This window comes from Psammomys obesus, unplaced genomic scaffold, assembly GCF_907164565.1.
Source record: "Psammomys obesus unplaced genomic scaffold, mPsaObe1.curated_primary_1811, whole genome shotgun sequence".
Lineage (NCBI taxonomy): Eukaryota > Metazoa > Chordata > Mammalia > Rodentia > Muridae > Psammomys > Psammomys obesus.
Genome location: NW_026596085.1, coordinates 11,045,207 through 11,072,894, shown reverse-complemented (window position 1 = coordinate 11,072,894; position 27,688 = coordinate 11,045,207). Strand labels below are relative to the sequence as shown.

The following is a 27,688-nucleotide window of genomic DNA, read 5'->3' as shown; positions in this document are numbered from 1 at the left end:
AAAAAAAAAAAAAAAAAAAAAAAAAAAAAAAAAAAAAAAAAACAGAAGAACAACAAAGAGGGAAGGCAGATAACGGCAGGCAAGAATAGACTTGGCCTGGTGTGGTGGCGCACACACACCTTTAAGCCCAGCACTTGGGAGGCAAAGGCAGAGGCAGATGGAGCTCTGTGAGCTTGCGACCAATCTGGTCTACAAAGCAAGTTCCAAGACAGCCAGAGCTACAAGGAGAAATCTCAAAAACAACAAGAAAGAACAATTAACCTTAGGAACCAGATAGACAGACAGACAGATTTTGTTCGCGGGAAGTACTACCAGCCTAAAAACCACCAGTACCACCATGCTCTCAGGAGCTGAACCCAGAAGAGGAAATGGAGCCCCACAACTTCAGAGGGAGTGGGAGGGACTAGAGGTTAAGGCCTGGCATACAGCTACCACCTTTTGAACACACAGGATGGACTGGGGCAACTTACTTCAAAGTGACATCGTCTGTAGCCTATGGCAGATGCCATAGCCAGTGCTGAGACAGATTTCCAGGCACAAGGATCCAGCTTGACACTGACTGGCCTATGTATGCAAGTTGGTGACTAGAGTTGTAAGCCAAAGAATCCACTGCTAAGGATCCCAGCATCTACCAGCCACACCACGAGAACAGGACAGACAAGAGCAGTGCTCATAACTCACAGTTCACCTGCTGCCCACCAGCCAACACATGGTTATCTGCCCTCAGTAGTAAGTATCGAGAGCATACGCATGGCACCACTCAATTAGCACTGCCATCTAGACCAACTGTGAAAACACAGCCCAGTCCAAACCTAGTGCTGGACAGCAAGTGCCAGGCAGCAAAAGAAGGGACTCAACTAACAGGCAGAGGCACACACCTGACCTCTCGGCCTCCTTCACACAACTGACCCAACTCCTAAGGACCGAAGACTCTGCACACAATTATGATGATAGCAGTTCTCAGGCAGAGAACAGTGTGTGTGCCTCACAGGCAGAAATCAGCATGGGAAGGTGGCGTGACACCCCTTTTAGTGTGTTCAGGTGCCATGAGGTCTGTACAGGGGAGAGGATGACAAGGACAGTGAGAACAATGCAGACAAGACCCAAAGAGCCTGGGCAGAAGAGCATGAAGGCCAATGAATGGGCAAAGTGGCAGTTGGAAGGGGACAGGATAGAGGAAGGATGATAAATGAGTTTAAGGATGTTCCAAGGGCTACAGGCATCAGCAAACACAGCAAGGTATGTTGGACCTAGAGGCCTCTGGTGGGTATGCTGGTTTAAGGAAGGTGAGGGAATGGACAGCTTTATGGTCAGAGGAGACAGACTCTCAGGACACTCACCTGGTCTGGGCAGTATTCCTGCCCTGTCCCAGAACTCGGAGAGGAGTCCCTCTCTTTGTCCTATACCCAATACCCACAATCAAGCCATTTCTGCTCCCTACTGGCTAGCCCACCATAAATGCTGCCATAGCCCCTCAAAGACCTTTTTGCTCACGGCCACCATTTACCCAAAAGCACCCTCTCACCGTGACCACCCATGTGGGCTGAGGAGAAGCTACTGAGTGTGTTTCGTCCTGACGAGTCAGCATAACGGGGCATGGAGCTGACCACAGCCTGCAGGTACTTCTCTTGCTCCAGGCTGCTGGAGTCTGCCTGCGCCTGACCTGAGAAAGGAGAAGCTGGAGCTTGAGAAAGGAGGTGGAGATTGGACAGGCAGGGTAGGCAGGCAGACAGAACAGGGAAGGAGTACCTGGAGAAGGTGTATTCTGGGCCTTGAAGAGACCAACAACACCCTTGCCATGCAGGCCACCAGAGCGTAGCAGCACGGCCTTGGAACGCCCACTGCGCCAGCAGACGACAGGGAAGCGGTTTTGGCGGTAGCAGCGGGATACACGCTGCAGGGCATTGTCCTGGACGCTCTGGGGAACAATCAGCAATCCTGGATAGCTGCAGGAGTTGGGAGGTATCATGAGGGCAGTTCTAAGGCCTTGCCTCATGCCTACCCACAGAGCCTTATACAGAGTAAGAAGGGCCAACATCAGGGACACATGGAGCAAAGCCGTTGTGGCTCCCATGTGCTTATCTGGGTGCCCCCCCCAAACCTGCAGCCCAACCCTCTATCCACCTCCTGTCCATGTTCCCTGTTTCTCCAGGGTCCGTGTCTGGGACCCATGTCAAGAAGGGAAGATGTCCAAGCACTGCCTACTACCCTAGTGAGCCCTGGAAAAATCTTGCTGGCGTGTCCTGGCCAGCCCTCACCTGCGACATATGGCATACATGCGATTAACAGGAGAGATGCGAAAGGGCTCAGACTTGGCCCGGCTCAGGCTGCTGCTCAGGGTACCTAGTCCAAGGCGCTGGTAGTCACGGCAACATGCCCGCTCCACCAGGCTGCTCATGGTCATGCGGTCAGAGGGCTTCAGGGCTGAGGACGGGGTCAGTGTGCTGGGCTCCAGCTCCTCTGACACTGTGCAAAGAGTAGAGTTGGGGGTCAGCACCCAAAGGCCACCCACTCCAGGCCCCCACCTCCATGGGGGTCATCGACCCTGCTCCCACCTGAAATCTCGTCCTCCTGGTCCTCAGAGGGTGGCTGGCCCCGATGCTCCCAGCCAGGGGGGTTATATTTCTTCCGAGTAACATACTGCCGCCCGATGGTCTTCTTGGCATTCTTCACTAGGTTCCGGGACAGGGTTCTGGGATGTAAAAGTCCAACAGATATGCGAGGCATGAAGTCCAGGAGAGCATGCTAGGGGCACAACAAGTACCTGCCTGCCCTGGCTCTGCGACCCAGTTCCATACCTGAATGAAGGACCCTTGTCCTTGGCGACCCGCAGTGGTCGGCCAAGAGGGTAGGCTGAGCCGAGTGTGAATGCAAAGGTGCTCCTGATGTCTGGTGGGTACCGAAGCTTGTGCAGCTGCTTTCGGAAGAGCTCCGCACTGTCAGATCCCACCTCCTCATCAAAGGCCATTTTCAGCAGCTAGGTCAGACAAATAAACCCTTAGGGTTCTACATGGCCATCAGGCCCCACCCTAATCAGAGAGTACTTATTTCTCAGGCTCCCTTCTTATGGCATGCACACCACAGCGTCAGGCCAACTTTGAGGAAAGCCATCATGTCCACGTGACTCAGGGTCCGATGTGCATAAACTGTTAAGTTTCAGTGGCTATTTGATGAGGTCTCAGCTGAGACAGTACACTCAAAGCTTGGACCCAAGGATAAAGACAAAGACACAGAGGCCACTATTTCAAAAGGTCAGGTGACACCAAGTTGAGAGCCAATATGATGACCCCAAGTCAAGAACTCACTGGCGGGAACCTACTTACAGGGCTCCACCTAGCTTACACACCTGGAATGTGCAGGAACGAAGCTGCAGCCCGTCCTGCAGAAGCTGGTCCACAGGGGTCTGCACACTAATGCGCTTCTCCTTGGTCAATGCAGCCACGGGGAAGGAGCGGACTACCACCTGCTCCCCCACTTACAGGCCAAGCAGAATCATGACGGGAAGGGAGAAGAAAAGGACACATATCTCAGGGTACCGGATATGGAAGTCTTGGGTGGGTAGGGAAGGAGCATACAAGGGCCCATCTCCCATAGCGCTTGGATTCTTGGAGAAAAGGCTAGGGACAGGCAAGCCTTCTTTACTTCAAAGAGCTGGGGAGGCACAGAAAAAGGTCCAAAGGCTTACCCAGGGGGTCAGTAGGCATCCCCGTGAAGATGACGCGGTATGTGGTAAGGAAGACAGCGCCCTCGGCTGGGAGTAGAGCAGGGCCCCCTCCACTGCCCCCTACACCCTCCTCACGGCCATCCGGCAGCAGGTACACTCGAAGGCCATCTAGGACACACTCCTCACCAGGCAACAGGCGTGGCCTCAGCAGTTTAGGCTGGAGAGGAAACGGCAGAAACTGAGAACACAGCCTAGGCCTTTGTCCCCACAGCTGGCCAGCCACTGCTCACCTTCTGGATGGGGGGCAGCCTCTTGCTCTCACGGTGGACAGCCTCCAGGGTCTCAATGTGCATCTGGACAATGTCTAGAGGACAGCAGGTCTTACACCCTGGGCCCTACAGCCACCCATCTGAAGAATAGGGCCGTGCCCAACACCACCATACCTGGCACCATGACATGCAGTCCCTTGAGGTGGTCACTGGTGACCCCACTCTCTGTGCAGACCTTGTCCACAAAGCGGTTGATGAAGCGGACCACAGTCCCAGCCACATCGCACGTCTCTGCATCTTCAAAGCCGCTCTCTGTGTCATAGCTCTCAGCCACACTGCCTGCCATGCTGGGCCAAGAGGGCGGTGTGGGAGTCAGCACCCACCCCCTCCCACGGTAAGCCTTATCCCTTGGCCCAGGCCTCACCACTGGCGCCACTCCACCTGTTGGTAACTAGGCTGTTGCTGGCACTCTCCAGGTCTCCCAACCCTGCTCGTTCCCGCAGCAGCCGGCTCTTGCTGCTGTCCAGAGGCAGCAGAAGGTAGCTCATGCGGTTGGCATAGTGGATGGCCTGGCTGAAAACAGTGCTCTCCTCCTTCTGTACCAGCTCTTGCTGCTTCTCACGGCTCAGGGTTGGCCACAGGCGCCGCTGCTCTGAGGCCACATCCAGGGCAGATGGTGCGCCATCCTGAGACTGTGCCTCCCCAACCTCCTGTCATGGCACCACAAAAGTAAGCCAGGGCCATGGTGCCTGCCCCAACCCAGCTCAGGCCCAAGGAGCCCTGCATACCCGGGAGGGGCTCACTTGATCATCAGAGGGCTCCAGGTAGAGGGCCCGGATGTGGGTCTGCACATCCCCATAAAACATGGCCTCCCAGAACTGCGGTGTGCTCCACACTACATGCTCTTGCACACAGCTGTATGCAAACTGTGTCACCCCTGGGCTCAGCTTCTACAGAAATGAAGTTCAAAAAGTCATGAGCACATGGTCAGCAGACTGGAGAGGAAACCTACCCCCACCTAACGGCCAACACTTACCCTGCAGAAGGCTGTGACCAGAGGCAGCAGTGCAGCTGCGATGCCATGCTCATCCAGGGAAGTGCAGTCCTGCGAGCAGAGCCGTGAGCGATAGGGAATCCTTACTACAGAGCATCATATCCAATCCCACCTCTCTGGCTACCACAGACCAGCATCTACCACCACTGCCCCTGGAACTGTTGCCCCAGGTTTCAAAGTCAGTTCCAACAAGGACTCTCTTCAGATCCCCATTCTCCATCGAAATTGGACCTCCCCCAGCCCATCCCATGGGAGAGACCCCTACATTCCCTCTTCTCTCATGCAATACCACTGGTTAAAATGAGGGCCAGCCTCACCTGTAGGCAGCAATTCATCATGCGGACGACAAAGTCAAACTGCTGATGGTCTAGAACGGCACGGTTCTGCTGTACATGCAGGTGAAGCTCATGGGCGAGGCAGCGGCGGGCAGCTCGCCCCTTCAGGGCCCGGAGCACAGCTGGAAGCGACTGGAGGCAGAGACAAGAGGAAATGTATAACAGAAGGCAGCACAGCGGAAATTCTCAGCCAGAGTCAATGTGAAGGCAGCCAAGCTCAGGTTCCGAGCACAGAAAAGACAAAAGGCCAATGTAAGTCAGGTGCACCCAAGCTCTGGGCTTCACTGACCAAAATCAGACTAAATCCTTCAGCAGACCCAGCAATTCCACAAAGGACAGTTCATGAAGACAGAGACACAAAATATGCATGGTGCTGACTCCCAAGCAAGTGTGGACATGTACTCTGGAAGAAGACCCCACAGAAACGCCACACAAATGTCATTAAGACCCCAAAGGTGTTCATGAACACAATGAAGGGCAGAACAGCATGCAAGACTGTTACTAAAGCAACATAAATGCAGACATGGCAACTTAGGTCTGTAATCCCAGCACTCAAGAGGCCGAGGCAGGATGAGAACAAAGTCAGCCTTGCTTATATAGTGTGTAGGCCAGACTGTCTACTGTTCCCCCAAACAAAAACTCCAAAAACCCTTGACATGTACAGGTCTACACTATACATAGAGTATAACTATACTGCTGTCCACTCAGATGAAAGAGCACCCTCCTAGCCACCCAGCCTCTGCATAGGCTCAGCATCTACCACACTAGAAGACAGAGCTGAGTCTCCTGAGAGCTGCTGCTCCAGGCCCAGATTAGAGGTTCCACCCAACAAAACTCACCTTCTTTGCCTCAAGCATTTTCCCTTCAAACACATAGGAGATGCAATTCCGTACTACCTCCAGGCGACGGGCACTGTTGATGTGAGGCCCACTACATCGCTCCAGTATGGCCGCTAAAGAGAAAGGACATGCTCACTTCAACTCCTGGCCCCATACCCTTCCTAAACCAGCCTGCCTTCCCCTTGGGAATTACGTACTCATGGGGGGCCCTGAAGGCACAGTAGTCCTCCTCTCAGCCTTGACAGCTGGGGGTGCACCCTGCATCTTGGCCGCAGCCTGGTCCACAATCCACTGAACTGTGCCCTCATCTAGCCGGGGGAACGGCCGGTGGGTCCGCCGCAGGTGACTGGCTTCACCTGGCCTCTGCACTTTGTGCATTGCAACAGCTGGGTATGGGTTTTCCTGAGGGAACACGGCTAGGCGTTGGCTAGTGGACCAAAACCAAAGTGGTAGCATGCCCTCCATGTCACCCACCATACATTCTTATAAAGTTGCTCCGCCAGTTCCTGGACATGACGCAGGACACGATGTGGATGGCTCTCGTCTGCTCGCATCCGTGCTACCTCATGAGCCACCAGCTAAGGGGGAAGGAGGCAAGGTGATAAGAATCAGTTGAGTGGATTGGGGAAGGGACAGGGAGACAGGCAGGGGCAGGGCTATACCTCATCAAACAGGTCTGTGGATCGGTAGGGGACCCCTCGCTCTGATACAAAGCCTGCAAAGGCCATGCCCTCCAACACCTTCATCAGAAAATCATCCTCCACCAGCCCACGCTGGCCTAAGAACGCTGCCTGGGGAAACAGCAGGAAGTTAGCTCCCTGTGGACTCCTGGAGTCAGCGTCAGCGTCAGCCCCAGCCCCAGCCCCAGCCCCTTATGGAAGAGCCTACCTTATGGAAGCGAATGACAGGTTCTGGGTGGATGCGCACAATGTGCAGGCACCAGCGGTAACCCTGCAGGAGCTGAGCAAATAACCGCAAAAAGACAGCACGGAGCTCCTTGTCCTGGGAGAACAGGCCATTGCAGGTGAGCGTCAGGTCCCAGGAATCATTCAAGTACTTCTCTCCATTCCCATTCACAGCCAGGCATCTCTGCCACCCCCTTTGCCACTCCCTATAGTGCTCCTTAGCCAAATGAGTCCTAACGTGCTGAACAAACAGGGCGCCTTGATTGGCTGGTTCACTGTACTGACTGACTTGGGCACAATTACCACACCTAACTGTCAGTATAGCTCCTTTGCTCTCAGGCTCCTTCCTGCCAAGGTGACAGAAGCCTGAGGTCAGCCTGGAGGAGGGCTGAACGTTTGAGCGCCATTAGCTTGGCCATTAGAGGCATTGGAATCTCCACACAAAGCAGTAGTGACCCCACCTGCATCTTGAGGGAGGAAGCAGATGTTGTAGGAGGGGGGAAGGCCAGGTCAGCCAACTCCAGCTCTGGATCCAGGACCTGTGGAAAGAGAGGGGAACAGGGACAACTGCATGATGACCTTAGGCTCTGGGTTCCCTGGCTGGCAGGTGACGGCTCCCACAAGCCCAGCTCCAGCCCCACCCTGTTCCCAACCCTCACCATGCTCAGAATATTGTGGGTCTGGCTTTGTAGTGGCTCTGGCAGGGGTGGAATGTGCACACACTCAGGGACTGTCACCGTCCCTCCATCAAGATCAGCAACAATCACGTCCAGCTGTGCACCAGAGGGAACAAGTGGTGAGAGACCAACAAGCCTAGGCAGTGAAGCAGACACAAGGCACAGCCCTTACCAGCTCCTGAGTCTCTGCCTGGAAGGCTGCATTGACCCCAATGATGAAAGGTGTGGGTGTGCTGAGGACTTCCAGCAGCTGCGCCGGCAGGATGGGCACGTAGGTGAAGCTGTAACAGGCCCAGAAGACACTATAAGGCCCAGAGGACACAGGGGTAGGCAGAGGGGCCAGGAGAGGCCAGGTAGAAAAGCACCTGTATCTGAGAGGGAAGAGCAGCGCCAAGAGGCCCCTGCAAGCATCGGCAAGACGTTGGTAGCTCCTGGACAAGAAGAGGACTTTGTGCTCGGTAAGGGCAGCACAGAACAAAGACAGCACATTGGTGATGCCTGAAGAAAGACGACAATCTTGGTGAGGGCCCATGTCCCTATTCCCGTATACAGGGAGCACCCACACCTCTGACCACCGGTCCCAGGGCAGGAAATTGGTGCGGGCTAAGAGGCAGTCTCACCCAGCTGGCGGAAGAGTAGGGCCACACTACAGCGGCTGACAGGCAGTGAGTCTACCAGTGGAGTCTGAATGACCTGCCGGTCACCAGCCCCCAAAGAGATGGTTCTCTGCAGAAAGAAAATGACCAGAGCTTAGCAGTGTAGTCAGACGTATCAGATCTGGACACTTGGCCCCAGGTGAGCTGACAAATCTTGAGATGGGACTGGCTTGGATGACTGGAGGGAAAGGTCACACCCTGTCTCTGTTGGCTGAGCAGTGCTGCAGAAAAAACTCAAGGTAAAGGGGGGCTGCCTCTGATCTGGGTGGGGGCAAGGCCTGAGTGGGCAGAAGAAACAAAGAATCCATACCGCTCCTTCCTCAACAGAGTCCAGCTGCACAGGACAGACAGACAGAGAGACACTATTAGACACAGGGCACACAGAAGGAGGCAGACAGATACACGAACAACAGCATCCAGAGACAGGAACACATCCAATGTTCAAGAGCATAGAGAGACTGAAGATGCACGCCCAAAGGTACAGGTACAAAGCCTAGTAAGTGGACAGGGCTAAGAACAGATGACAAAGGATGGCACCAAAAGCAGAAGGGAGTATCTAAGGCCTTGGGCTATATGTGCTCAGGCAGCCAGACTATGAGTGCCCAACAGTGCATACCCTATCCTTGCCTCTTGTGACTGTAGCAGGAGGGCCTGTGGCCATCCAGCTGTCTCCAAGACCCACCTGAGATCCCCCGGCCAAAGGGACAGTGCATGTGAGCAGGTTCCCAATCACATTCTCGAGGCACACGTTCAGGCCTTCCACATGGATAGCATAGATGAGACCAAGACTATTCTGCAACAACCAGATAGGGAACAGTGGTACAACTGACAGGAATACCCCATGCCCTGCCTCACTGTTATGGTGGCCCGCCTCACCCTGAACACTTCTGTATGGTCCAGTCGAGACACCAGCACCAGGGTCTTTGGAGCAAAAAGCTGACCAGGCTGGGCTGGTGCTGTGGATGACAACCGTGCCTGGCCTCCTTCATCTGCTTCTTCCTCCTTCTCTGCGGCATCTTCGGTGCACATCACTTCCTGCAGACAGAAGCCCATTCTCCTGGCTCTCATCAGAATCATCCCGTGAGACCAAGCGAAGACAGAGGTGACTCAGACCCAGCCTTCCCCAACAGGAACATACCCCCAGAGGTAGAGCAAGCTGGCCATGGCCCAAGGCTCAGCTTCACATGTTGCACACCAGAGCTTACGCTGACCTGTGTGGACTCCACTGGCTCCCAGAAGGTCAAGCAGGCGCAGTAGTGCCTCTCAGAGTTGATGTCAGTAAGAACGGCCACAAAGAAGGTTGGTGGATTCCTCTCGGGACATAGCTGCCACCCACTGGGCTGGCAAAACTGCAGGGAAGGATCAGCCCTTAGTGCCTGCCCCCACACCTTCAATAAGAACTAGCCCCCTTGTCCCACCACCTGCCCTCAAGCATCTGCACTGCCAGGGCCTGGAGGTGCAGAGCATATGAAGCACCTTTTAGTTACCTAGGGAACACCTTAACCTCCTAGCCTCAGCCCTCTTGGTGAAAGGAGTAACAGCGCTGGCCTCATCATCTACGGTGAAGCTTACAGGGGACACAGTGACATGAGCAAGACACCCTGCCTGTCAGGCCAGCTACCCGCAAAAGCAGACCTGACATCCCCTTATGCTAGGCCTCCACACTCACCAGCTCAATGCCCTGGGGGAAAGGGTTGTCCTCCCAGTCCTTCTCCGGGAAGCGCTGCAGGATCTGGCCCTGGCCTTCCCCACTCCCTGAGAACAAGAGCAGGTGGTCAGAGCACCCTCTCACAGCCCACCCCCCAGCCCTCTGCTGTCAGGATTGGCCAGGATGGAAACAGCTCTTTCTCATCTGGCACCAGACCAGTCTAGGCTCCCAGAGCTACCATTTCTCTACATACACTTCTGGGTGGGTAGGCCACTGGACAACTGCAGAGCCCAAGGCCAGCATAAGGAGGGTAGAGGAGTGCCCAGACCCTTCCTCCCACCTAGCAGCCAGCCTAACCTTTCATTCCAGCTGTACTGCTCAACACCTTCCCTGACTGCCAACCTGCAGCTTTAGCCCTCAACCCCTGACGTGAACAACATGCAGACAGTGGGCATGTCTGGATATACGGGGCATGTTTGAGTATCTAGTGATCCCTGTCACCTGTCTGCCCTGGGCCCATGCTCACACCTGTTATCTGTGTGGAATTCAAGCCTCAGCTCCTCTGATGCTGGAGGTGGAAGCACCAACTACAGCTCCAAATTACTACCTATCCGCAGTACCTCAGAGACAGTTCCTCCCAGAGCACAAGTCTCAGAAGACAAGAGTTTAGCAAGTATCTGCCCCTCTGAATTCTGGATCTCTCAAACTCCCTCCACCTGTACCAGCAAAGGAAATGCTTCTAAGTACAATCTATGTAGGCGGGGTGAAGTTCCCTGCCTGGGGCTCACCCCTCCACCGCTAAATCAGGAGGCAGAGTGACAGTAACAATGATGACGTGGGTTGACATCATTTGCCTCATATACTCATGGAGATGGGACATGGTAAGGCCGTGGTTCTCAACCTTCCTAATACTGCAACCCTTTAATATAGTTCCTTATGTTATGATGACCCCCAACCACAAAATTATTTTGTTGTTACTTCATAAATGTAATTTGGCTACTGTTATGAATTATAATGGAAATATTTGGTACGCAGGACACTGATATATGACCCCAAAAGGGTCTCAACCCACAGGATGAGAACTACTGTGATATGGAAAGAAAGACAGGCCTCTCACATAAACAACTTCAAGATCCCAGGGCACAGTGCCCTCTCATTCTTTACGTGGACCAGCCGCAATGCTGACGCTCCCACCAGTGGAGCAGCAGAGGCAGACAGCGAGGGGAGGATGCGCAACACAGAAACTTTTCTAGGATCCTCCCTGCTCAGCCCTAAGTTCCAGAAACTTCAGTGTGCAATGGACCTGCTAGGCTATGGCCTCACATCCAGCCAGCCTGGTCCACTTGAACACAGTCATGCTGAACCCCTAAACCCAACACAACAACACACAATTCCCAGGTCCTTTAAGAGCAAAGAAACTCAGCTCCAACCATGGGAGATCACCCACCCCTCCAGAACCACGAAGAAAACACCAAGGATGTGAACACTAGGAAGGCTGCTGCTAAGCAGGAGGTGGTGGGGTGCAGGAGCCTATTATGACTCAGAAAACCTCAGCTTCCTGCTCCCCTCCTCCCACCACCAATACCCTGTAGGCGACAGGCAACAGACAAGGAAGGGACAGGTGTCTGATGGTGTCAGGCCTACCTACATACACCCACGCACATGTCCCACCAAGATAAAACCCTCAGGGGTCCCTCAGGCTCCACCCTCAACAGGCTTGGGCAGTCTATGCACGCTGAAAACACACACACACATGCACGCACGCACGCACAGGCACATATGCACATGCACAAGCACACACCAACTACCCCCACCCAGTTGTGGCTCCTCCCCCCACCCACTCAAGCAACAGCCTCCTTGTGCTCGGCCCTAAACCACCATCTGGGCCCAGCCCTGGCTGGCACCCAGGGCTCACCCAGTTCTTGCCACGAGGCGGCAGGCGGAGGAAGGAAGGGGGGTATGCAGACAGGGACCGCAGCCTCTACTCTACAGCCTTTCCCCGAGGCCAGAAGGGCTAGTAGCCTTCCAAGGGTTGTTTTTAGCAGCCTCTCCTCCCAGGGGAGTTGACACAGAGAGGAGAGTCACCATCCATTGACAGCATCCCTCATCCTGTGAAATGTTCATTCCCACTTCTCACTAGCTTTAAAGTCTTCTGAGGGGTCTACAGTCTAAAGAGCTCCTTTGCTGAGACTCACAACCATCTCATAAAGATAGGCAGGTAGACAGCCCAGGATTTGCCCTTCAGGGTGCAGTCTCATATCTTCTCCTCTAGGAAGCTTGCTATCTACTCTCTATCTAAATCTGGGCCTGTCGCAGGACCCTGAAGTCCTTCCTCCAACAAGTGTAAGCCCCTCTCCAGGCAAACGGTACACCTGTAGTAGCCTGAGCAGACACAAGCTTCCATGCATGGCACAGACTACAGCCTAATTAGGGCTTGTTGAATGCATGTAGTCAGCTATATGACCATCTTCCCCACACCCAGCCCAACTCACACCTCACAAACAAACAGGTTCTTCAGTCAGAAGCACAGAAAAACTTCCGGAGCCCTAAGGCACAGCAGGCCTTTCCAATAAGACTGTGAGGAAGCCTTCTAACTCTCTCCTCTGGCTTCTCTAAGACCCTGACCCTCTGATTTGCATCTGGGTAAGGGTTTTGCCATGTTCCTCTGTGTCTGTCGCCCACTGAAGGCTTTTGGCAGCAACAGTAATCTACAATGGCTGTACCTGACCCACCAAAATACTACCCACTTTGAGTAGAAAAGAGAATTAGCACCCACCCTCTCTATCCCAACAGTACTAGGACTAAGCCCAATAGTACAGCCATATATTACATAGGCTCTTTGGGAAGCCTATGGAGGATGGACACCAAGGCCCCCTGAAGCAGAGATGGGAAGTCCCTGACCCACTCTTGAACCCACAGGCTAGGTAGGCTCACCCTAGGAAGACAGTGGGATTCCCGCACTCAAAGCACCTCAGCAACAGCTTCCTCCAGCAGCCAGGCCCTTGCAGGCTGGGGGCCTGACTGGCAGAATACAGACCATGTATTCTGTCATCTGCTGGCAGCACCCCATCACCAGTGCCAGGCTCCGATGCCTGGAGGGCCAGCCATGGACAGTGTGCACTGTGGGAAGGCAAAGAAAGAATAGCAGTTTCCCCTGGCTGACTCACCATTCGTGCTGGACAGCACCAGGTAGCTGCTGCCTCTAAAGAGCCCAGCTGTAGCGAAAGGGAGAGGAAACAAAAGAATACTACCTTCCTGCTTTTCCACCTATCCTACCTCAACACGAGGACACACTGCCCCAGGCAAGGTACAGCAGAGGACATGTGCACATGTGCAGAGGCAGCCTATAGTTTCAGCTGTTGTCTCTGACCTACCCCCAATCCATGAACAGACCACAGCTTTAATCCAAGACCTCGGACCCTTAACCTCCCAGGGTGGGTGGCTGAGAGGAAACTGCAGCCATCCCAAACAGCCCCAACCTGATCTAGAGGGAGGGCAGGGCCATGGGTGGGGACAATAGCTGGGGCCCAAGAATGTGGCCACCTCATTACCATCAAGGCTGAAGGAGGCCAGGTCATGGAATGGAAGTAGTTTTCTTGGTTGATGGAGATCTGTCTCTTCCTCCCTCGCAGTAGTAGGAGGGTACTTGTCAGGTTTAGGTCAGGTAGTGTCTGATAACTGAGCAATGGCCAGGCTACATGCAATTAACTGACCACTTTCAGGAGCTGGGCAGGGGTCTCAAGCTAAGCTGTCTGGTTCTCATGCTAAGGAAGGTGTCCAGTTTAGTGACAAGACAAGGTGCATACACAAAATATTCCCTGATCAACAGGTGAGGAGCCTATGCTGTACCAGCCGGCATCCTCTAAACTTCAGAGTGAAACCCAAAGTGAAAGGGTCACACACAGCCCAGGCTTTTACTGTCTGTAACCTTGCCTACAGGTCACCAACTGTAACCATTAGCAACCAGGATGCTACCTTAAGTAAGACTCTGGATCCAACCCAGACAGCTTTAACAGGCACTCTGGTTCTACTCCAAGCAACTCCAGAGAAAGAGTTCTGATTAAAAACAAAAATAAGGCATCTTCTCTCACTCATACCCCTTCACCTAAAAGACCCTGCATCCTTGCCCCAGTGTCCTAGGGCAGCCAGTACACAGCAGGCCCTTCACCTTCTTCGGAAACACTTCTCCAACAGTGGTCACATTTTGCCACTCAGACCTTAATTAGATGTAAATTGCTTCCTTGAGCCTGTCCTGTGCTATACCTTCACATGTGAGTGCTCCTGACAGCCTTGTAGCAGCTTAGTGTGAGTCATCCCATCTCAAGATGAGGAAACTGAGGCACAGAGAGCACAATGACTAACACAAAACCAAGGATTAATAGAGTGACCAAAGAAGGACAAGCTATTTTCCATGTGGTCCTTGGTTTTGAGTCTCAACTCCTGGTACTCATATCCCTTGCCTTATAGCTCTACCTTCAGCCCACACCCAGAAAACCAATTCTGAGCTCGTTCCTGAAAGGAATGCCTTGAGGCTGAACGGTTAGCCAGTGACTAGTCAACTCTGACCCTAGAAGGCAATGCTCAGAGGGCTCCTTGGCCTTCTGTTTCCACAGTGATGGGTAATTTGAGAATTACTTCAGCACACCATTCAGGAAAAGAAGCCACCTTAGTCCTCAGCCTTCTATTCTATCCTGCTCAGAGGTCAGGTGTACGTATCTCATGTGTGGCTCAATCAGTAAGCCCAAATGCATCACAGCAAGCTTCTCATGGAGCCTACCTACGCCTCATGTCAGCCTCATACTCATGCTCAACTTTCACCCCAATGCCACTGTACCTCCCGACCTGGCCTCTACCTACATCCTCTGCCTCGCAGGACATTTTCACACTTCTCTAGCCACCATCCAAGTCCACTTTGTTCCCCTAGCCCTGGCCCAGGACACAGCCCTAGACCCCTCAGACAAAAACAAGCCCACAGCCAGCTTTGTTTCCTCATTCTCCAGCAGCACTCCTGTCCCAGGTGGAGGAACCTCGCTGACCTTCACATATGCCTTGGAGCACAGACTCTCTCTCTCTGTGAGACAGTACAACATTGGTGGCAAGCCTCCTGCTCAAAGAGGACAGGGGGATGAAAACAATGTGGTCTTTGCCTCTGAGAACTCCCTCTCTGGAGGGAAAGACAGATGCTTGTGACTGAGTGCCAAAAGACACACACTTGACTACATGAGAGAGCAGGGAGAAGTGGGTGCTTGGTGAAAGCATACTGGAGAGGGTCTGGAGACAGACATGATGATGAAGAGGTTTCCCAGTGGGCACAGGGTTCAGCACGTGGACATTAAACAAAGGAACAGTCTCGGTGGAGACCTAGCAAGAAGAAAAGCAAACAAGAAATTTTGGGTCCTGAGTGGTGGCAGTGACAGCTGGACTGAGAAGCAACAGGATAACTGTGTGGAAGAGGTAACTGGAACATGGTAGGAGGCATTACGTCTAGGAATTAAGGGCTGCCTCATCTGGCCACAGTTGTCCCTAAGATACTGGCCCTCTGTAGGTGGACTCTGACAGCCAGAGTACAAGTCCCAGTCTCTGCTCCAGGCCCACACTCAACTTCTCTCTGCCTGATTCTACTCTGAAGATAGGGCAACAGCAAAGCAACCTCAGTGGGCTATTGGGAGAAATGAGATCATACACACAAAGGGTTGTGCAGGGCCTGGCACACTGAGGACTCTAGCCAACACCCCAACACTGTTGTCTCCATAGCTGTTGCTGATGTCACTGTCAGGCTCTGTTTTCTCCTACCCCCTGGACTGAAGGGCTCTCAGACACAGGTGCTAAACCCACACCAGGGCCTCCTAGACACGAGCACCAATCACTACACTGATCCCCCACTGAGGGCCTGGCTTTCGAGCACCAGGAATGCTCTCCTCTAAGTCTGAAACTTTCTTCTGAAGTCCAGTTCAATACCACCTCTCCATTTAGCAGTTTCTGGCCCCTCCCCCTCCACTGCATCCCATCAATCGTGCTTGAGGTTTCAGACCTAGCACTGGGTCGGAGAAACTGGAAAACCAACGTTCCGCCCCCCTCTCTGAAATTCCCAGACACAAGCCACCGGCAGTCGGCCAAGTCGGGGTGCGCCCATCCCACCCAACTTGGAATCGGGGAGAGAGAACTGCAGCAAGGCCCTTCCACCTCCCACGCCCCGGCGACACGACCCTGCCCACCTCGGAACACCGATGCAGGTGTCCAGGTGTAGGAGGATGGCTCTTACACAGGCCAAGCAATCCGGGGTCCTCGCGGGCTGACCCGGACGCCACCGTGGCCAATAACCAGAGGCCTCTTTTCGCAGGCCCTGAGAGCTCGGCCCCAGGTCCCGACCCTGCCTCTAGCCGGGTCTTTTCAGCCTCGAATCCTCAGTCCCAGACCCTCAGCCCCCACCTCGTCCCTCGGCGCTCAGACTCAGCACTCACCGCGCGGGTGCGGCCCGAACGCCACCAGCACGAAGTAGTCCGCGAGCCGCGCCATGGCAAGGGGCGCAGGCGGGCTCCACGGCTCGAGGATTCGATGGCGGCGCGCTCATGGCCCGGTGCTGGCCCTAAGCGGCACACTTAGGACACCCCCAGCCCGCTCCTCTGCGGCGCCTCTGGCCAGGGCTTCAGCCGCCATCTTCCCAGCCAGCCGGCCCGCCCGGGCGCTCCATGCGCCTGCGCAGTTCTGCCCCTCCCGTGTAGGCGGGACCTGGCACAGCGCGCTTCCATTGGTCCAGCCGATGTGAGGCGGGTCCAGAGAGCGCTGCCCCGCCCACTACCTTACTCTCAAGGACCAGCTCAACCCTTTGGGCGGGTGAAGTGGACGGCGGCCGGGGCGGGCCAGCTATGCTGGTCCCGCGGCCGACATTTCGACCTGAGACACCGGTCAGGAGTAGGGTATACGTCCCGGTCAGGACTGAAGCCCCGGAATGAAGAGAGACCTGGACCTCACCCTTGGGAAACCCTAATCCCGAGATTCAGGGGCGTGGTCCCGAGGCTCCAGCTCAGTCAGGCTGAAACAAGGCAGTGGAACCCAGGCCTTGTCCAGCTAGTCTCCCAAACTAGAGGACCAAACCAGGGGGCCAGGGCTTCGTCTCAAACTCTGCCAACCTCACAGTGGCCAAGGAAGAGACTTTACAGTTTTGTTTTGTTTTTAAGTTCCCAGTGCAAAAAGGGCCGCTAGATATTACCCCACTTGAGTGGATGGAAGGCCAACTACTGCCTTAAACAAACTAACAAAAAAAACCCGTTTGCTGCATGTCCCAGTGTGGGTCACCTTCCTGGGAGGTCGAACCACTCTGGAGTTCCGGGGGTTAGCCAGACCTCTTGCAGTGATATGAGAATGGTAAGGGATTGGACACTGTAGGGGAGGCACTGTCCTTGACTAGGGAAGTTAAAGTGGAAGGACTGGGCTTGTTTGTAGACGAATTTCGAATTTCGTTTCTGTGGGAACTGAAAGACAAGCTACCCACTTGCATCCTCCCCCCCTCCCCCCACCTCCCCCACTCCTTGCAAGATCTGGAGAATGAATGAAACCCAACTCAAGAATGAGAAGTCCAGTCAGTAATGAAAGTGTATAATCTCAGCATTTGGGAGGCTGAGGCAGGAGGATCATGAGTTCCAGTACAGCCCTTCTAGGCTTCTTTGGGAATCCTTGTGTCCAAAAAAAAAAAAAAAAAAAAAAAAAAAGGCGCGAGGGCCTGTCTGGAGAAATACCTTAGTAGTTAAGGACACTTACCGGAGCAGGGAGAACCTTTGTTGGATTCCCAGCATCCACCCGCTGTAACTCTGGTTTCAGGGGGATCTGTCGCCCTCTCCTGGCTTTGGGGAGCATTGCTTGTACATGATGCACAAACATGCGAGCAGGGAAAATACTCATACCCATAAAAATGAAAATGTCTTTTTTAAATGAGGGGTATGAACCCGATGATGATGGTGTGAGCCTTTAATCACAGAACTCTGGAGGAAAAGGCAAGCAGAAGGCAGACGAATTTTTCTGACTTTGAAGACAGCCTGGAGTTCCAGGACATCCATGGCTTTGCAGAGAAGCTGTCTCGAAATATAGATAGATAGATAGATAGATAGATAGATAGATAGATAGATAGATAGATAGATAGATAGATAGATAGATAGGTAAGTGGTAAAAGGAAAAGAATTTTCTAGGAACACTCTGTGCACAGAAACATAGCCCCAGCTCTCCCTTGCCACTGCCAGGTTGGCTGTGAAATCTTCCTTTCTGCTTATAACTTGTGTACGAACTTCCTTGAGTTGGCTTCTATCAATCACTAAAACTCATCAGTGTACCATTAAGTGAAGCAATGGTGGCTTACAAGTTTGACTTGGTGCCTGAATCCAGAGTTTGCCTCTCCTAGAAGCTATAAGGATCCTGTGCCCCATTGCCCCCATGACCATTGGGGCCCAGTGTCCTTACCTAAAAGAACTTCAGTCCTAGTAAGGGTCCTTTTCAATCTGTCCTCAAGTGTCATGTCACTAAACTGAACATCCTCACCACTGCATTTCCCATGTCACCTGGCATTGGCCTCTTCTTCCCAGGGACCTGTAGTCTTAGAAGTTCCTCTTTTCAACCAGTTCAGGCCTCCTCCAAGAAGATACCCTCCTTAACCTATAGGCTCCTTGGTGCCCTCCATCTGTCCTTTCACCCAACCATTACACTTATGTGTGTCTCCAAATCTCTGTCATCTTGCAGACTGCTGCCTCAATTTTTCACTGTTCATATCTAACCCAGCTATGTATTATCTTAATCATCTACATCCTGCAGACCTAACAAGGCATAGTGACCCATGAAGGATACCTCAACTTGAGATGGATGGATTCCCCATACAGCAAAGTGGCCTATAGTGACACAATGGCCCTCGCCGCTCTGAAATGTACTACCTAGCCTGCTGATACAGAGGCAGTAGTCTTTTTGGTCTTCACTATCCTCCATCTTCTGATCCTACTTCCTGTGTCTAGGGGCGAGCTAAGGCTTGAGTGGCTTTTCCTAGAAAAAAAAGTATACCCATCATATGATAGACCCCAAATCTGTCCCTCTACACCACTCTCCTTTCAGAGACAACTGCCTCTCCAACGTACTTGCCACTGCGCCCTATCAGTTCCCCTGCCGCACCCAGTCTTTGCCTGCCTTCAAAATTTTGCCATTGGGATCAAACCTCAAATTTATACCTTGAAACAATATCTCTTCATGAAGTTGCCACCTTTTTGCCCCCAAGAAAATGTCAGTTCATAACAGTAGCAAAATTACTGTTAGGAAGTAGCAATGAAAATAATTTTATGGTTGGCAGTCACCATAGAGTGAGGAGCTGTATTAAAGGGTTGAAGCATTAGGAAGGTTGAGAATTGCCAGTCTAAAGTCTTCCCCAATGTTGCCAATACCAACCAACTCTATGACCCCAGCGTAGACTCCCCCAGAAAACTCTTGTCTACTCCTTGACCCTCGTTTCAATAATCAGAGGTGCTGGGGTCCCTGCTAGCCTGCACATTACTCCTAAAGGCAACTTCTGTAACTAAAGGTAAATTTAGAAGGTGCTCGGGTCTTCCCAGAAGGCCACATGGGCAATTGTATACAACAGATGTCAAATGATGTGCTATATAGGTGACTATCAGACCACAGTGGGAGAAAAAAAAAAAAAAAAAGGAGCAGAATAAACAGAAAGGCCAAAACCCAAACATTGATAGAGACAGAATTTAAGTGCATTTTTCTTTTTTAAACGCATTAAGGATTGAAAACACAGACTTCCTCTTGAATTCATTCGACCAAGAATGAACTCAAATTTGAATTCTCCACTTCTCTTCCCGTGTCTTCCATCCGTCCCTAACAAAGGGAAGGAATGAGACATTCTATACAGAAAATGTAAAGAGTTTTTACAAGGAAGAATCGATATCATTGCTCCCAAGTAGCCCAGAATAGTCAACAAAAACTGCAAACAAATGCAGCCAACCTATATCCGCATATTGGCAATGCTTCTACTAGGTATTTATTGTATAAGGTTGCTTTTAACTGTTGACCATTTTCAGCGAATGATTACAATAACATATACATTACTCTGTATCCCAGGCAGGGAAGAATATATAATTTAAGATTAAAGCTATGTGCTAGTTTAGTCAGTAAAAGCTGATTGCATCAGAAATCCAAGGCATATTGATGCTGTTTGTTATATTGCTTTTTAATAGCACATTAAATTCAAACAGGGCTTTTAATTCCAGAACTTGGGAGGCAGGTCTCTGTGAACTCCGGCCAGACAGTAGACAGGGATACATAGTGAGACCTTGTCTCAAAAAAAAAAAAAAAAAAAAAAATTAAGTTATTAAAAAAAAAAAAAAAGGCTGAGTGCACAGTAAAATGGGAGGTTAGTCTTTTCTTTTCTTTTCTTTTCTTTTCTTTTCTTTTCTTTTCTTTTCTTTCCTTTTCTTTTCTTTTCGTTTGAGGCAGGGTTTCTCTGTTTAACAGTGTCCTGGTTGTCCTGGACTTTGTAGACCAGGCCAGCCTCAAACTCACAGAGATCTGCCTGCCTCTGCCTCCCAGGTACTGAGATTAAAGGCATGTGTCACCATGCCCTGCTATCACAGTTTAAGTCTTAAATAATCTCAAGGCATACTTTTTTTCCCCCTGGGCCATGGCATGTGTGTAGAAGTTGGAGGACAGCTTCTTAGAGTCACTTCTGTCCACACTGTGGGTTCTGGGGATCAAACACAAGTTATTAGGCTTGGTGGCAAGTGCCTTTATCCACTAAGTCATCTCTCCAGCCCACTGAATGTATTTTGCACCCATTGGTAGATGAATGACATGACAGGATTTGTATTTTGAAAGGCACCCTCTGCTTACCTCTTCCCTGCTGTCCCTTTGGAGTTGGCACACTGTACTCGGCCCCACAGCCTCTTCACCTCTTGGATGATGTTTACAACAGTTCTCAGAACCTAACCATCCCTGAAAAACCCAAAGCTGTTCCAGCCTGCCCCAGCTTAGGCCCACCAACTAAAGGCCTCCTGGACAGGCAGACACCTCCATCCAGACAGGCAGCTTACCCTGGGCATGTCCACGCTTTAGCCTCTTTCTGCAACAGCTTCCTGCACTACCAAATAGAAAGGCTGTGTTCAGATCTTCAACCTTCTTGTCACTTCCCTTGCTATTTTCCCTGACCTGTCTCTCCTATTGCCTCCACACCCCTTCCTTTTAAACTCCTTCTAACACTGGCCTCAGTTCCGTGTTCAACTGCTTTCAGGGTCACCATTTTATTTTATTTTTGAAGGGGTTGTGGAAAAAAAACCCAGGACCTTGAACACACAGAACAGCACTCTACCACAAAGGCACATTCCCCGGCCTCGTTTTGCTTGTTTCTTTTTTGGGTGGAGGGGGTCAGGGTTTTGCTATGTAGCCCAGGCTAGTCTTATAACTAGTGATCCTCCTACCTGTTTCCTGAGTGCTGGTTTGCAAGTTTGTGCCAAGATGCTCAGCACTGCTCTTCTTTAATGTAAACCAAACCACTCTTCCCAAAACTGACGAAAATAAGCAAACAGGTGATTATCTGCCAATATTTTCACCAGAAGGTAAAGCAAAGTCTTCAGCACGACTTGCATTCAACACTCATCTATGTATTCACCTGGCAAATGTTTACCGAGCGCCCATGTATGTTCAGCAGGAGGGACAGAATGACCAAGTCCTGGGGAAGCCCCACAGCGAGACAGGGTGAAATAGAAGAGGAAATACAGATGGTCACAGAGATGTTCTTGCAGTCATAGAAATGCTTACAGCAGTGACAGGAGTGTTAAAGAAGAGGACGACAATGACGAAGAGGAAGAAGAAGTAGTAGTTCTATCAGGCTGACAAAGATGCTAAGAATCAATGGCACAGAATCCGTTATGGGTGGATGGTGGATTGACACAAGCATTGTGAAGAACAATTAGGTAAAAAAAGCATATATATGAGCTTGCGATGATAGGGATTTTAGTTGTGGAAAATCTGAAAAAATCACTGAAATTTAAACTGATGAAGGACCAAGGGGGTGAATATGAGCAAAGTACAATAATGTGTTTATGAACGTGTCATAATAAAATCCATAATTTTGTACACTAAAGATTAATAAAAATAAGTAAAAAGGAGGCATGTAGAGGCATTTAAAAAAAAAAAAAAAAAAGGCCAGTTGCTGGGCTCATGGTGCAGACTTATAATCCCAGCTATTCAAAAGGCAGAGACAGGAAGACTTCAGGTTGACTTCCTCCCTAGACTACAGAGGGAGTTCATGGATGGCCTGCGTAGTTTAGGAAGACCCCACCTCAACAAAGAAGGCAAACAAGGTAACTGAGGATGTAGCTCTGGGATAGGTGCTTGCCAGCGGAGAGGGACGGGGTGGGTAGGGAGGGGGGGGGGGGGGGGAGAGGCTAATAAAAAAAGCAACTCACAGAATATCTACATATTCAAGTATGTCCCACCGTACGAAAGAATGTCTTTATGCTTACACACACACACTACTCACTTGTGCATGTGTGTGTACACATACAGAGAATACTGTGTGCAGAAGAGAGGAATGAGTCTGTCACCCAGAACACTGCTATGGTGGTGGGGGTGGGGCTCTCTTTGCACTTGCATTACAATTATTTGGAAGTGAGGAACCGTCTGTCTGGGAAACAAGAAGGCAGGCAGCAGTAATCTTCCATTATCTCCTCGGATGCTGGACAACCAAGTCATGCTCCTGGCCTTCAGGAAGAGGTAGCAGGTGGATGTCCTTTGGAGTCAGAACCCAACTCTCTATCCCAGCACTTACCTTTCTGCCTGGTTGGTCACTGGGCCCCACTAGTCTCTGGGAACGTCAGGAACCAGAAAGTACCAGGAGTGATGTGGTACCCCCCCCTCCGCCCCCGAGTTACCCTGGCCAGCTGTAGTGCATTTCCAAGCAGGGATGGACCCCTTGAAGCGACCCCCTGTGGCTTTACTGCTTCCTGCTAGGCAGAAGTGGCTGTTAAGAGAGCTTGGCTAAGGCAGCCCACCCGGGTGGAGGACGCCCCGCCCCATCAGCGGCGAGCCCCGCCTTCAGCTCCAAAGACTACTTAGCGCTGGAAGTGCTTCCCAAGCCGGTCTTCCGCTGGACCCCAGAAAGCGAGCTATCCCTGGAGACCACGACCTGACCCACAGGCTCCACTGCGTGCTCTGCGAACTGCCAACAGACCCCAGCCCCGCCTGCTGTCTCTAAATCTCGGGACTTGTGCCCCGACAGACAACAGACGCCGGTACCAACCAATCTTCCAACGACCCTAGTGCCCGGGTGGAGAAGGGCTCCCCAACTGGTGGGCGAGGAGGGTTGGCTCCAGGCCAGAGTTGCCCTCCTCCAACCCATTTGCCGGTTTCACCGCATTCTTCTTCCACAGCTCAGCCCGCCATGGCCCAGTTGCTGATGGTCACGGTAACCCTCGGTTGCATCAGCCTCCTCTACCTGCTCCCGGGCACGCTGTCTGGCGGCCTGGCCAAGGGACTGAGGCTCTCCAGATCCAGGTGAGTACAACGGTTGGACCATCCTCCTCTTGGGGACCTAACTTCTCTAGAGCTCATCTCCCACATCAGGGGCCACCCTCCCACCTTTAGTGTTCCCTGAACAAGGCAAGTGGACTTTTTCTTCTTTGCTTCTTTCTGCTTGGGGTACTTATTTCCCACCCTAACCCCCGCCCCCATACAATAGCCCTTCCGCGGGAGGAAGGGAGGCTAAATGCATTCTCAGGCCTGCTGGCTTCTGACCGCTAAGGGAAGAACCCAGGGTGCGGGGGTCTTTCTGAATTCGTAGAGCAGTGCACACAGAGCCTAAGTGACTTGGGGACCTTTGCCCAGAACGGTGCTGTTAATAGTACATGTGACTTGGGCTACTGAGATGGCCAAGCTGCCAGTAAGCTTGGAAGGGTGGCGGGCTGCCCCTCTCAGTCTTCAGGTTGGAGACCAAGCTTTGGGCTTCCCCTGGTCCCAGGCCAGCCTTTTAGGGAAGCTTCGGGCTTCCCCTGTCAGGGCCCTCAGACTGTGTAAAGGAGAAGTGAATGGGTTTAAGGGCCTTTGGAAGGCTATACTAAGCCACTGAGTTTCCATCTTCCCTCCCCTTCGGCAGAGAGTCCCCAGCCAAGATTCCCTCCAGTGGCCTGCACCCTGGACACCCTTCGCTCCGGCCTCGTCATGCTCCCCATCCACAGGGAAGGGGTAATCTGGCCCTTGCCGTGGTTCATCTGCATCAGGGTGGTGGCTCACGACAGCCAGGTTCCCAGCGACACTTGGGATCCCGAAGACCCCAGGCCCAGCTTCTTCGGGTGGGCTGCGTACTGGGCACATGCCAAGTCCAGAATCTCAGCCACCGCCTGTGGCAGCTTGTCCGGCCCGCTGGCCGGCGGGACTCAGCTCCAGTGGATCCCAGCAGCCCCCACAGTTACGGCTGAGGTGGGTCCTAGCCGTTCGGCCTGGAGTGCTGTCCCAGAGCTGCAGCTGAGCTCCACACCCTGGCCTGGTTCTCTGGAGCTCCTGCTGGCAGCAGTTTTTCGTGGCTTTGGACACAGTAAACCTGTGAGCATATGTGGATCTAGGCTGTAGAACTGGCAGCGGCAGGGGCCTGTTGCAGACCAGAACTGTGCACGCTCGTGGTCCTTGGAAGAAGCGCTGACGGTACCACATGCCACAAAGAACTTGAAAGGAGGAGTGTGCCTAAAAAAAATAGAGCAAAAGTTAGAGTCTTAAACACAGCCCCACCTAGGAATGAGCAAGAGAAAGGCTAGGCTGGCCCCTGTGACCCCCCCTCCATCCCCCACTGGAAATTAAAGCCTGGCTGTGGGCTAAAGCTGTGGCCACTCTCTCATGCAGTGTACCCTTCTGTACCTATTCTGGAATGATGACCATTCCTTTTGTGTTCTGGGACAGGAGGGGCAAAAAGAAGGGCTATATGCTGTGGTCCCTAGGGTCGGAGTCAGAAAAGAGACGTCCATGGCTGTTGCCAACCTGTAGCCCAGGCCATGGTGGTGATGGGACTCCTGAGACATTCTGGGATCAAGTACAGCAGAGACAAACCTTCTTATCCTCAGACCGGGGTAGGGGATAAGACAAAGTGCCCCATCTCAAAAAAGCATAGTATGACCTCTCCCTGAGCAAAAGGTGGTGCCACAGAGGTGCAGAAGGCTGAGGCAGGAAGATAACAAGTTCATGACCAGTGTAAGCTGTGTAGCAAACCCTTGTCTCAAGAACAAAATTATCCCAAGTTAAGGGAAACCACCACAACAAAAAAACCTATGTCAGGAGAACTAGAGGCATTTAAACAAGGTTGTTTAAATGCCTTCCGCATCCTACCCACCCCCGAACCATGAGGACATCCAGCGGGATCAGGAGTAGGGACAGCAGAATCTGACAGCTTATTCCTTTGTTCCCAGCCAAGAGTCCAAGAAGGGGAGATGGACCACAAATCGCAATCAAGAGGAGAACCAAACTGACCAAAATCACAAGTTCAACACTAGCCTTTGCTACAAAGACTCTGTTAAAGGAAACAAACAAACAAAAAAGTCAGGTTGGGGGGAAGGGGAAGGATGAGCTATTAATCACAACCTGGGAATAGGTTCCTGGTATAAGGTCTTTACATGTGTTATTTCACCCAAACCTTGCAATTGTCCTGTCAGAGCAACAGGGTTCCAAAAAGAGTTGTTAGTTCCTTACCAAGTACTAATGGCTCTTGCACGCACCACCCTCACCCTCTCCCTGGTAGCAGCACTTCATTACTCCAGATCTATAGGCCGTCACACTGAGGTCGGCCGCATGTCCCTGTGACTACGGTATTCGTGCTCGGAGTCAGACCTGCCTTTCAGTGACCAGACGGTCCCCAGAAAGCACCCCTCTGGGTCCTGGAGTAAAGGTGAGGAGTTGAGAACAAGCTGAGGACAGACAGAAACTGTTTCCACGACTCAGATTTGCCAGAACCTCTTAGGTACCCTGGTTCTTGGGCAAGATCCAACCTCGCACTTCTCTTAAGCCTGTGTGGTCTGTTCTTCAGCACAAGATACCTTCTCTTTCAGGAGCAGCATACCTCTTCTCACTGATATTCTGCCAGCCTGGACTCCCAGTCCTGCAGATCGAATCCCGTGAGCGGTCAAGGCCCCTGAGCTCCAGAACTGTAAAGGGGGAGGGCTATTGGCATCCTGTGCAGTGTCAGGAGGTTGCCAGTTATGACCCTTGTATCTGGTATGATGCCAGCCCCACACTGTGCTTGGCTGCGCTTGACTACCTCTCGAGGGCCCCATGCAGAGGTTCAGTGGCTGTGCAGCCCTCCCCGCCCTACCCCCAAGGCCGCGTTCTAGCTGTTTTCACACTCAAAAGTTGTACTGTCCTCACGAACCCATTCAGATACCAGCACCCACCTTTGATTGCTTTGAAGGTCATGACTCTAGCCTTCTCCCAGAAACCCTCACCCTCATCCTGACCACTGTATGTTGAGCATGCAACACATAGAAGACACTGGAGAGCCCAACCCTACCCTCCTAGGGCTGATTTTCACTGGGAAGAGATGGAGGAAAACACGTGGAAAAGGTAGGTAAGAAAAGGCTGATTGCAGTTTACCTGTTAGGCTGTGAAGGGGTTGCTGGTGGCTCATTGCAGCTGCCTAGGGAACCCGCTTAATGTAGGAACAACTTCATTGGCTTCTAACCTGGGAGTCTCACCCTCCCAGTACCTCTTCCCTGCTCCAAGCATGTCATTTTCCAGGCAAGCTGTTTTTGTCTGCTGGATCCTCATTATAAAGAGCCTCCACAGGACTTGAATCCTGGCTTATGTGAGCCCCTTGCCCAGAAGCCCACCATCCTTCTTGGCCAGACCTCAGACAGGCTGTCCTGAGGTCACGGTAGAGCACTTGCCTTGCTTCTGTGAGGCCTTTGGTTTAATACCCACCCCTGCAAAAACAAAATTACTAAATCAACTTGTGGAGAAGCCTGTCTTCCACCTTGATATCTGGCCACCTTCCTGCCTTCAGCAAGAAGCCAGTGAAGATGAAGCAAGGCAGTGGTGACGCATGCCTTTGATCGCAGTACTCAAGCAGAGGCAGGCAGATCTCTGAGTTCAAGGCCAGCCTGGTCTACAGAGGAGTTCTAGGAGAGCCAGGGCTACACAGAGAAACCCTGTGGGTGGTGGTGTGGGGGAAAATCCAATGTATCCCTTTCAGTAAGAGTCCTCCTGTGCCTGGTGTCCCAGCAGCTTCCTACTCTGACCACTGTGTTCATTGGCAGCAAATTCCCATCTGTCTTGATTGTATCGGATCACACTCCCCAACTGTGACAGTCTTAATAAAGTCTTCAAGTCTTTCTTATCATTTTAACAAGTATGATTCTCCTTCTTTGCTGCTCCTCATTTTTGCAGTAGTTAATCTAGGCTTTGGTACATGCTAGACAAGCACCTAATTACTTAGCTGCATCCCCAGCCTATAGTAATTTCTTCTGCTCACCTATAATTCACAGATTCTCTTCAACAAGTTTTTCTTCCTGGGATAAGATGTAGGGAATCAGCCGGGTGGTGGAGGTGCATGCTTTTAATCCTAGCACTTGGGAGGCAGAGGAAGTGAGTTCAAGGCCAGCCTGGTCTACAAAGTGAGTCCAGGACAAGTCAGGGC

The 27,688-nt window shown here is 52.1% G+C and overlaps 2 protein-coding genes across 2 annotated transcripts in view; one reads left to right on the top strand and one right to left on the bottom strand.

Annotated features, from left to right (window-relative positions):
- Window positions 1–16,713, bottom strand: part of Sbf1 (SET binding factor 1) — a 25,169-nt gene extending 8,456 nt beyond the window's left edge. Inside the window, 28 exon segments of the mRNA XM_055627008.1 lie at window positions 1,526–1,663; window positions 1,750–1,946; window positions 2,259–2,466; window positions 2,556–2,692; window positions 2,799–2,977; window positions 3,347–3,474; window positions 3,686–3,881; window positions 3,955–4,028; window positions 4,108–4,280; window positions 4,375–4,643; window positions 4,737–4,883; window positions 4,970–5,038; window positions 5,305–5,454; window positions 6,162–6,274; window positions 6,359–6,563; window positions 6,641–6,739; window positions 6,824–6,952; window positions 7,050–7,163; window positions 7,528–7,605; window positions 7,726–7,839; window positions 7,916–8,024; window positions 8,109–8,241; window positions 8,364–8,469; window positions 9,082–9,192; window positions 9,276–9,434; window positions 9,611–9,748; window positions 10,069–10,154; window positions 16,509–16,713. Of these exon segments, the coding sequence (XP_055482983.1) occupies window positions 1,526–1,663; window positions 1,750–1,946; window positions 2,259–2,466; window positions 2,556–2,692; window positions 2,799–2,977; window positions 3,347–3,474; window positions 3,686–3,881; window positions 3,955–4,028; window positions 4,108–4,280; window positions 4,375–4,643; window positions 4,737–4,883; window positions 4,970–5,038; window positions 5,305–5,454; window positions 6,162–6,274; window positions 6,359–6,563; window positions 6,641–6,739; window positions 6,824–6,952; window positions 7,050–7,163; window positions 7,528–7,605; window positions 7,726–7,839; window positions 7,916–8,024; window positions 8,109–8,241; window positions 8,364–8,469; window positions 9,082–9,192; window positions 9,276–9,434; window positions 9,611–9,748; window positions 10,069–10,154; window positions 16,509–16,563 (3,814 nt within the window). The 5' untranslated portion in view covers window positions 16,564–16,713.
- A 6,381-nt stretch (window positions 16,714–23,094) lies between these two features.
- On the top strand, window positions 23,095–27,391 carry Adm2 (adrenomedullin 2). Its single transcript, XM_055627009.1, has 4 exons — window positions 23,095–23,309; window positions 23,448–23,571; window positions 24,170–24,492; window positions 25,470–27,391. Exons 2-3 carry the CDS (start codon window positions 23,459–23,461, stop codon window positions 24,489–24,491), a joined length of 435 nt encoding a protein of 144 aa, XP_055482984.1. The 5' UTR covers window positions 23,095–23,309; window positions 23,448–23,458; the 3' UTR covers window position 24,492; window positions 25,470–27,391.
- Window positions 27,392–27,688: the final 297 nt, after the last annotated feature.

What these genes read in the sequence shown, in the direction of transcription:
- Adm2 (XM_055627009.1), top strand. Translation starts at nt 23,459, where the DNA reads ATGGCCCAGTTGCTGATGGTCACGGTAACCCTCGGTTGCATCAGCCTC. An exon ending in CTGAGGCTCTCCAGATCCAG is followed by an intron (nt 23,572 to 24,169) that starts GTGAGTACAACG and finishes CCCCTTCGGCAG; the next exon opens with AGAGTCCCCAGCCAAGATTC.